General features: G+C 41.3%; 1 protein-coding gene across 1 annotated transcript; it reads left to right on the top strand.

Annotated features, from left to right (window-relative positions):
- Window positions 1-816: 816 nt before the first annotated feature.
- Window positions 817-6,815, top strand: LOC103632986 (uncharacterized). The gene is made up of 4 exons (XM_008654688.3): window positions 817-1,284; window positions 1,380-1,502; window positions 3,474-4,928; window positions 5,417-6,815. The coding sequence occupies exons 1-4, from the start codon at window positions 1,011-1,013 to the stop codon at window positions 6,385-6,387; spliced, it is 2,823 nt and encodes a 940-aa protein (XP_008652910.1). The 5' UTR covers window positions 817-1,010; the 3' UTR covers window positions 6,388-6,815.
- The last annotated feature ends 3,391 nt before the right edge of the window (window positions 6,816-10,206 follow it).

The following is a 10,206-nucleotide window of genomic DNA, read 5'->3' as shown; positions in this document are numbered from 1 at the left end:
TTTAGCGGGAGAGAGAAGAAATCGGGAGGGAAGAGGAGGAGGAACGCGATGAAGGGGATAGAGGGGTACTGTAGCCCCTATCCCAGCAACAGTAATAGGGGAGGGGGCGCGTGGGGGCATGCGTTGAAGACAGTCTAAGAAACACGACGAAGCATAAGGACAGAGGGCCTATTTGATTCAGTTTTTATATAGCTGTGGAGAGAACCTGAATTTCGTGGAGAATACATATAGATAAAGATAAAATAGTTTACAGAATTTAGGATGAAAAAGTGATGGTTTTATACTATCACATTGACTTGTCCGATTCTATGTTTACATTAATTTTAACCGTTTTTTACTAAAGTAAAAAACTAGATGTTTAAAAGCTAAACAAACGGAGACAAATAGTGCCATAACCCACGCCCACGCCCACGCCCACGCCCAGTGCCCAAAAAGGCACAAAGCAGGCCCCAAGAGGCCAAGACTTGTCGCTTTCAAGTTGTTCGTCTCCACGGGCGTGACGGGCTCGGTTCCTCCTGTCCTCACCCGCAACCTCAGCCGTCCATCACGCACCCACGGCCAGATCCAGCGAAGTTTGGTACTGGACCTGCACGACCTCACTTCCAGGTGGGACCACACCTGTCCCTTCCCTCCAAGTCCCTCCACAGACCACCACCAGATCCAGTGCCCAGAAAAAACCAATGGGCCAAGGGAATTTCCTATTTCCCTCTCCGCCCCGGCGCGCACATGGCCCGCATTGATGGATCCACTTGGGCGTCCCACACTCACCGACGTCTGGGACCTACCTACCACGGCTCCACCCGTCATAGTCACGCGCAGGTGGCTTGTTAAAGCCGACAAAGCCCTGCCCTTCCCTCCCCCACGCCGCCCGCAACTCACATTTCCCAAACCCAAACCCAAACCCAAGCCCCCCCATTCAAAACGGAGCAGCGGTAGCCTTCATCGCCGATCGCCGTTACATCATCGCCGCCGCGGCTGGCCTCATCCATTGTCGGAACGGAGCCCGGGCCATGGAGACCAACGAGAAGCGGCACGGCTGGAAGGAGGCGGCGGCGCTCAGCGGGGGCCACCTCTGCCACGTCTGCGGGTACCAGTACCCAAACCCGAACCCCAGCGCCAAGCTCCGCCGTTCCCACCGCAAGCACTGCGGCAAGGCGCTGCCGGAGGCTGCGGAGGAGGCAGTGGTGGCGGAGGTTGACGAAGCCGTTGTGGGGGTCGGGGTTTGCGTGGGTGAGCGGGAGGACGTCGCCGGCAACCGCAATGCGGCCGGGCGGACGGTGCTCGGTACGTCCGCTGCTTTAGCTGGTGATTCTCGCTTGATTTTATCTGTCCGTTCATTGCTTCTGATGGGATGGCCCTGCGTGTTCGTTCCCTTGCAGGTGAGGAAGGAGGACGGCAGCGAGAGGAGATTGGCACGGGCGAGGCCAATGGAGGAGGCGCGGCGCTGCGCGGATCTGCGGGAGAAGTTGACAGTTCTGTTGAGGACAAGGTGATTGCAGCAGGTAATCGCTCGCTGCTGTTGTTTGCCTCATTTGCGTCCTGCGTTTTGGGATGTCACAAAATCGAAAGTGGGGTTAAGTTCAGAGGATGTTACATAAATCGATTTGCATAGATTGAGTGTGGCATCTTGCGCTTTTTTGTTGTTTTCCCGTACTGCATTTTTGCGATACTTTTGAAAAGGGAAACGCCGCAAAAGGTTGCATTTCCCTCCTGTTCGCCGGTTGAAGAGGGAGGGGCGCAAAAGTCACATGGGCATAGTGAGATGGTGGTACTCGTGTGGGCGCCTGGAATAAAAGCCTGCGTGGCTCTTGGGTCGCATTAGCTCAAAGGCAAAGCGTGGCTACTTTCTCGTTTTCCTTGGAGTTGGGGCGATACTTTTGTGATAACGATGTAGTACAGCAGTTGGAGTATGTTGTATTTGTAGCTTCGGGCTCGTATTTGTAGCTTCGGCTCTATTGGCTATTGGCAGAGCTCCGCTCCATGATTCTCTAAAGCTGAGAGTTAATTTTTCAATGGAATGATTATGAATGATTCTCTAGTAGAAATGAATCTATGTGACGAAAACTGTTTGACAAATATTGTGTGAAGTGATTCTTGAGGGGTTGGAGAGTGAGGGACAGATTAGGAGGAGTGCCGGGAAGCAGGTTTTTTTTGCTCTCACTCTCTAGTACAAATGAAGACTAATTCACCCCGCTCAGACCATGGAGCAGTTCACTTTTTTACCGTTTAACTACGTGTGAGTGATTATCGCTGTGAGTGGAGCAATGACAGCTCTGCCAAACGCCACCGTCCTAACTGTAGATCTGAACTTAGCTAGTACTAGTATGTTATTACTAATATGTCAGTAGTAATTTCATACTCCAGAAGCCGAGATCCATGTGTATCCGTCGTCTCGAAACTCTCTCCTTGCTTCATGGAAACCTGTTCCCTTGATACTGAGAATTCGTTCCTTGTCTGTGGACCTGTACATACATTGGATTCGTTCTCTAGTCTGCCATGATGAATTTGTTGGTTTCTTGGTAAAACATCTTTTTCTTTAAAAGTCCAACATATTTGTATAGGTGGGTAGGATTTCTTTGAGCGTGTCGTTTAAGACTTGTTTTCTTGGGTCTGCTAGTTTGTCGTGGCCCTCCACCACATGTTGTCTTAGTCACATGGGCGTCTATTTATTTGCAAAACAGCATGTCTCGTCACATGTTTTTTATTTATATGTCATCTTCTTTCATGTACTTGAACAGATCCCGTCATTTGGGGCGTTGACATCGTCTGTCACAATTTACTGTTTTCCTAATTGTTATGACTTAGAGACTTGTCTGTCCGTTATTATTAATCAATTGTGAAGTCGCTGCATTGGTAGGTAATGTAAGTTCAGATTATTATACTGCTGCGATTGTGAGAATTGAGGAGCAAGCTACTGTTTGTGCCCCCTTTAGGCTTTAGCCCTCTAGATTTTTAACTTGGCTCTTAAGGAAGTGTATGCATTGTCTACTTTCAGACATTATTATATTAACTAATGCCATGATGTATTTGTTGTCGGGTATCAGTATTATTAACTGTTAACATGTTACTTGCATGATTTATTGGTCCTCACTTATTTTACTGCATAGAAGATATTTTTCGCGTGCCTCATTGTTCAGTGTCATTACGATTTTAGTGTGTGGACTACTGTTATAACCTTTTGTGAACAATTAATGAGCTAGCGATTTCATTCTTAATTCATTTTTTCTGTGCCTCAGAATCCCTTTCTTTCGCACTTGTTCCTTGTATTTCTTTTCAAATGCCTCATAATATTGATATTCACTAAAATTTCATTGGACCTATGGTTGTAAAGTTATTAGTTTGTTTGCATCTAACTTGTTTTTGGATATTTGTGTGTGTCAGCAGCATTTCATTCAAAGAATATCAGATCGTCTTACCTTTTTATTCAAGTTACATAGAGTCTATGTTGATTTGTATCTCTATTGTTTTGTTAGAACAATTTTCTCCTACCTGTATTGGAGCTCAAGTCACTGCCACCGAATTAAGTGAAAACCACCTGATTAATTGTGGCAGCAGTGAAAATGTTTTTCTTGAAGATACTGTACCTCAAATGGATGCCAGTGAATTAAGTGAAAACGGCCTTGTTGACTGCACCAGCAATTCTATTGAAATTGTAAACGAAAGCAGTGGGACTGAATTACTGATTGCTTTGACTAATGGAAGTCAAAATATCGTGGAACGTCCAGCTGAGCGAGAAGACAGCATTGATGAATACCAGGATGCATCTCCGTTTCTTCATCCATCAGATTCTGAAGATGGCGCTGCACCAAGTTCTGCATTTTCTACAGAAATGAGTAATTTGAATGCTATTCCATCAGGGTCAAGTGTAACTACAGATGTAAATTCTCTAGGAACAAATGGATTACTCAAAGATCAAATTTCTGGGGAACCCAATATGACAGAAATATCTGCTGACTCTAAAGCTGGACGTAATTTGGAGGAAGGAGCTCTTAGATTGGCTAAACATGAAGTAAACCTGAAGCTTGGGGGTCCATATGAACAATCTGTGAATGTTGACTACACTTACACAGATATGGTTGATAGTAAATCTGATGAAGCATCTGTTCATAGTGTGATGATCGAACCTTTGGATGCTTCACCCCTTCAGGAAACCCGCCTGACAATTTTGGAACCAGAATCAGAGTCTACATGCTCGAAAATGGTGGAAGGTTTTATGGAAGATAGAATGCATGTTCTTCTTACCATGCCTGAAGCATCACCAAAATCAAAAGTAGTAGGATCAGATAATGTTCAGTTGGAAACAATAACCAATCCTAGCACTAACCCCATGTCAACTGGGAGTGATCTGAATGTTGTTTACACTGATAATACTGCTACAGATTGTTCCATGGAGCTCCCCAGACTGAACTGGAGTGTTGAGGATGTTCCAGGTGATAGTCAACCTGTTGAGAATTCTAGCAAGAAAACTTTGAGATGTCCCACTGCCGTTTTTGAGGATGATCTTCCTGTTACCAAGATGGATGATACTCCTGTTACTAATGTGGACGATGTAGAATTCACCTTTCATGAGAAGCCACAGACAGATACTGTAGAAGAAAATCTTTCCATACAGAAGACTAACGGGTTCACTAAAGAGGAAGTCTGCAACAAGCAGATTAACCCTGAGATCCCTACAGAAGATCAATTTTCTAGGGGTCAGAAACATGACACTTTACTAATGGATCGAGTACCTTCTGTCAAGAATCCATTTAATCTAGACGATGACAGGAATGACGACTTATTTGAACTTCCCACTGAGAGCTGCTTTTTGGAGGTACCAAATGTTGTTGAATCGAGAAAACAAGTTGACTCTACATCCCGAATGGTGGTTCCACCAATAGTCTCTAACCAAATTAGGATGGCTGAAGTTCAACAATGCCATAACTCAAGTAAGAATTTCTGACTCTTCAATTACACATTGTTTGATGTAAGTTTGCTCTCATGAACTCTGTTCTATACCCCTTTTTTAGCTTGTTACTTTCTGTGAGCTCAAATATCTTAGGGAATGCATACTATTGTTGCATTATAAAGAAAGTCCACTGTTTCACATTCTTTGCCAATTTAATTGATGGCTTTTAGAAAGCATTCGTCATACCTAACCTAGAGATGGATGTTTCATCTTCATTTCTAGTTTGGTTGATCAAGTATCGCAGTACTGTAGTAGTATAGTATGGAGGGAGTTTATCTAATTCCCATTGCCTTGCAAGTTTAGACAGCACGTCTGAAGTTGACTGTACACTGAGACCTGTATTGTAGTCTCACAGTTTTTCCATATTCTAAGATATTTTATTTTGAGGCACAATATTACTTTATGTTTTTCTACCAGATCTTTAACTTTGAATGCATTTTATGCTGAAATTTGTTGGCATTTCTGCAGTTGAACGCATATTATCTTCATCAAGTGCCAGTGAAAATGGTGAAGTGGTTGGTCCGGAAGACATTACTGTCAGGAGTAGTTCTGAACTGGTGAACAAGACTTGCTTGACTGACCATGCCCTGCAGGAAAATGGACATACAAGTGGTGATATTTTTGTGCCATCTCAGGCAGCCTCCACAGAGCTTAGCACAATATCTATGCAGGATATCAGTGCACTCAGTGAAGTTGAAATTATGCAAACCGAAGATGCTAGTGCAAAGGACATGACTGCAGTATGTAGCATTGATTGTATTGAAATGAAACAGGCTATCAACACTACAGCAAATGATACATATGCAGCTATTGTTGAAGAAAAGAAGTTGATTGAAGGCACCACTGCAAGGATGAATGGGGTGCGAGAGACATATTATGTTGAAGAACAGACACAAGCTAGTGACACAAAGGAGTTGAGTGCAGTACAGAACATAGGGAATTCTGAAGAAAATAAGCAGACTGAAAATACTGATGCAAAGGAGACTAATGCACGGTTTAATGCAAACGATGTTGAGCACAAAACACAGACTGCAAAGGAGATTGCTGCAGCCGAAAGCACAAGCAGCGTTGAAGAGAAGCAGCAGCTAAACATCGTGGTTGTCCAAGATGGAAGCAACAAGAAGATGAATGAAGAGATTGCATCGACAGGTGCCCAACTGAATTCAGGAAGAGTTCGTGTCCCGCTGAAGGTCCTCCTCGCCGAGGCAAGCATGGAGAACCAAGTGAAGAAACCCAGCACTAAGGAACGAATGCTGTCGTTCCGGCGCCAGGTGACCAAGGACAACAACTTGTCAGTGAAATCGGGGTCACGCAAATCTGGCCCTGATGACCACCATTGGAGCTCCCCAGCCAAACTGCCACATAAGGACGTTGACAAGATTTCCAGAGAAAAGAAGCAGCCGTGGATGCCGTTCATCTGCTGCCACTCCGTGCGCTGATAATATATTTTGCATCAGTTGACAACTCTACATACATGTGCTGCTGTAACTAATGCTATCCGTCTTTGTGTAGATAGTCTGCAATCTAGTATCTGATATTTTGAATCAGTGCAATTTTGATGTATCCGCTACCTGACTTGTTAGACATTTGCGCGTGAATCTGTCCTGATGTTCAGATTCAGCTAGTGTTTCTGTGGACTGAACAGGCCTGGAATCTTGTACCGGATTAAGCTCGGTGTGGCCTGCTGGTAATTTTGCGGCAACGAAAAGAAGCAAAGTGAAATTAACGAAACGATTTCATGTTCATGGGACTGCCGGATCTGATGACAGTTGGCTGGAGAGTGGGGAGAAGTCAGAAAGATAATTTCATCTTATTAGATTATACCGAACGCGATATTTTGACTGCATTAGATTATACCAGACGCTCATATTTGTGAACAAATTTGGAATGCTATAATTTTTTTAATTTGTTGACAGAGGGATTACTTCTTTATACATTGTTTAAAATTGTATTTGAACGTAGTGTATATATCTAAATACATAGTAAAAGACATGTATTTAAAAATGTCAAAGCGTCTTATAATGGATGGAGCATGTTAGATTATCTCCATTAGACTTCTATCTCACTCTCTATTGTAAACTTAACTCTGTAAACAGTGCAATCTACAGTGCAAAACAATACTTTGCACGACCGTTTACACAATCTGCTGAAGATGACCTTATAGTTTAGTTTAATTTTTATTAAATCGTTTTTATCAAAATTTAACTAAATCTATAGGATATTGTATTAAAATCGATAAAACCAAATTAGTTTATTTAAATTCTCTATAATTTTTTTATAGCAAATGTTCTACATATTTAAATTATAGACACTAATATTTTTAAAAGGCTTGATCAAAATTAGGCTAGGCCTGTTTGGATCCTTCATTTTGAAAAAAATGTAATCTACTTAATAGAGTAGGCTATTTAGTTTGGAATTTGACATTTCACCATTTTCTAAAGTTTAGATATAAGCCTAGGATGAGAATTGGTTTTATGTATCACTAGTCTATGTATATACTCTACAACTTACTCTTCGGTTCGCTCCCCTATAGTAAAAATGTAGTATATAAATATCTCTTCCATATGACCAACAATTCTATATAAAACTATATTAGCTTAATTGATTTATGCCTAAATCAGAATTATTAGAATGGAATTCGATTACAAGGATTCAAACAGGGTTTATGAAATGGAAGGAATGTTTGGCTGGCTTGTAGCCCATCATGGTTAAACCAAACTCAAAAGTCGTTTTGTAAAAAATATCCATATATCTAAACAAAAAGAATCCATATTTTTTGGAATTAGACAACATTAGTTATCCATTACAATTGGAGTTAAGAAAACGCTTCATATTATTCCTCTTTAATTCTCACCAAAATCACTTTCCACCTACATACTCTCCCATCAAAATTATTACATCATAGAATCAGGGAGCTTTGTAAAAATTAGGGATTAGAGCATTACCAAACATGTCATAAACTTCCACAAAGTCTATAACAATACATACTAGATCCACACAAAAAACTAACGAGTTGAGACAAACACTGAGGCCTAACCCACTTCAAGTTTCTTAAGCATGTTTGAATTAAAGCGTGAAAAGGCTAATTGGGTGGTTGTGCCAGATATTAGTCCTAATCGTCCATTTCTAGTCACCTAAGATCAACATTGGGTGGTAGTAATACATGGGAGAATAAGATCCAAGCGTGGATGCTTTCATCTCCCACTCATTTACACGCAACATGCAGACGAGCAACAACGTCATAGCTTTGGCGTTGTCTACCATTGCTTAGAAAAGTCCTCTATCTTTCGTTCTCTCTACATTAGCATAGCGTAACACCGGAAATCCACAAGCGAGGGCACATGGTAACCTATAAACTTCCTTCACTCCTGAAAGTGCACCTAGCCATTTTGTGGGTTTTGGTGATTTGGATAATAACACGCTTAAAGGACTAATCAGTTTGCCAAGTGTTAAATAGGAAAGTTGAAGAAGCAATCATGATAGACAATAATGAAGAGACAAGGTTTGATATGAAAATATCTCATATACGTGGATTGCTCATGATAGAAAAGTATAAAGGATCAACACCCAACAATAATGAGGATTTTCCATAAGTAAGGTCATTTAGATATGTGTAGATGGGTATTCCATGAAGATCAAAAGATAAAATATCATCTATCAAACAATCAGACATCAAATGAGCCAATGCACAATGGATATAATATGGTCTCTATATTGATTTACTTATAAGGAAAAAGATTTGGAAAAACACTATGCATTGATATTATCAAGCTAGGAATATGAAGATGAAGATTGAAGTGAATAAAAGGAGATGTTAATCAAAAATAAATAGGATATAAGGAATTGTGAATTGGTTTGACCATATTGATGTTGGTCCATATATGTTTATATGAGAATCACACTGAAGCTTGATTGATCTTAACACTCATATCTAGATGACATTCAAGCAAGGTTCATAGTATTGAAGAAATGCTTTTTAAATGGATGCTCAATATAATGACTTGTAGACAGTCTGATAGGGTGAAGACAGGCAAGGAAAGGGCTTCGAGGGACTAAGCGATGGTGAAGGTCAAGCAGATAGCTTGTGGACCGAGGTACCATGGCTAAGAAGAGAGTACTTGCAAATGTCGACAGACTAATCGGATTGTGAAGAGTCATATAGTGATGAAGATCACAACTTTAGAAGATGTGATTTGAAGTCATCGATTGAACTCATATGTGATGAGATGGTTCAAATCATATGACACGTGGGTTGCTAGCTCAAGACAAGTGAATAAACATGGTCACAAGTCCAAGGAAGAAGGTATCAAAGAAGGAACCTGGTAAGGGCTCTTAGTTGTACAAACTTTGAGAGAAATGACTAAAAAGTGAAAATTCTAGAAATAATTAGGATTTGGGTCATTCCAGTGTTTGGATGTGTTCTTGGTGGCCATTGCAACTAATTGGAACTCAATGAAGTAAGATGATTGCTCAGATTTGAAGTTTTGAGTTCCATGTGTCTATTGGAGAATAAGTTTGATTTTTATTTGACTTCTTGAGTTTAGGAATCACCGTACTATCAAGAGGGATCCATAAATGAGTATTGGTACCTGCACTAAAGCTTAAAATCTCCTTTTTAAACTTGGTCTTTGGAGTGAGAGGTGCGTCGTTCAACCCTCCTAGAGTTCTTTTGATAAAATTGCTCTATGGAAAAACTAGGTTGAACCGCCCCCATGAATGGTTTAGCTGGGTTTTGTCTAGAATGCTCTCTAGAAAACCTTGGTTGAACCAACCACTTGAACCGGGTTCCTTTTTGGTAGAAACTGGTTCAACTGGCCTTGTTATGCGGTTTAACCGCATTTTTCGTAGACTTCACCTAAACGAATAGATTTGGAGCCCCACCTATATATACTCACCCCTACCACTCTCTTCCACACAAGAGCACGCACTAAATTCCATTTTCAAACCGAGAAAAACTCTAGTTACTCCTCCCCACTCTCCCTCTCACACATCTCTTGCCTCTCCCATTTTAAATATTCACAGAGAAATTTTTGGGTGAGATTGAGAGTTATGGGTCTTTGTGCTTCATCTGCAAATCCATATTGTGCTTCTTGGTTCAAGCTTTGGTGCAACAAAATTATTTTTGTGAATTCATTTCTCTTGGAGCTTTAAGCTCCTAGATGGCTAGGAGTTGCTTGTGAGTCTCCAAAGCTTGTGGAAGACCACAAGAAGTTTGTATTACCTGCTCTTTGAGCAAGCTCTAGTAAGTGATCTCACTT

The sequence above is a fragment of the Zea mays genome, chromosome 7 (genome assembly GCF_902167145.1).
Source record: "Zea mays cultivar B73 chromosome 7, Zm-B73-REFERENCE-NAM-5.0, whole genome shotgun sequence".
In the NCBI taxonomy this organism is placed as follows: domain Eukaryota; kingdom Viridiplantae; phylum Streptophyta; class Magnoliopsida; order Poales; family Poaceae; genus Zea; species Zea mays.
The sequence above is the reverse complement of the archived record's forward strand: the minus strand, read 5'-3'. Positions and strand labels throughout refer to the sequence as shown.

Coding starts and splice junctions, on each gene's coding strand:
- LOC103632986 (XM_008654688.3), top strand. CDS start 1,011: ATGGAGACCAACGAGAAGCGGCACGGCTGGAAGGAGGCGGCGGCGCTC. Junction 1,285..1,379: donor GGCCGGGCGGACGGTGCTCG/GTACGTCCGCTG, acceptor GTTCCCTTGCAG/GTGAGGAAGGAGGACGGCAG. Junction 4,929..5,416: donor TCAACAATGCCATAACTCAA/GTAAGAATTTCT, acceptor GCATTTCTGCAG/TTGAACGCATATTATCTTCA.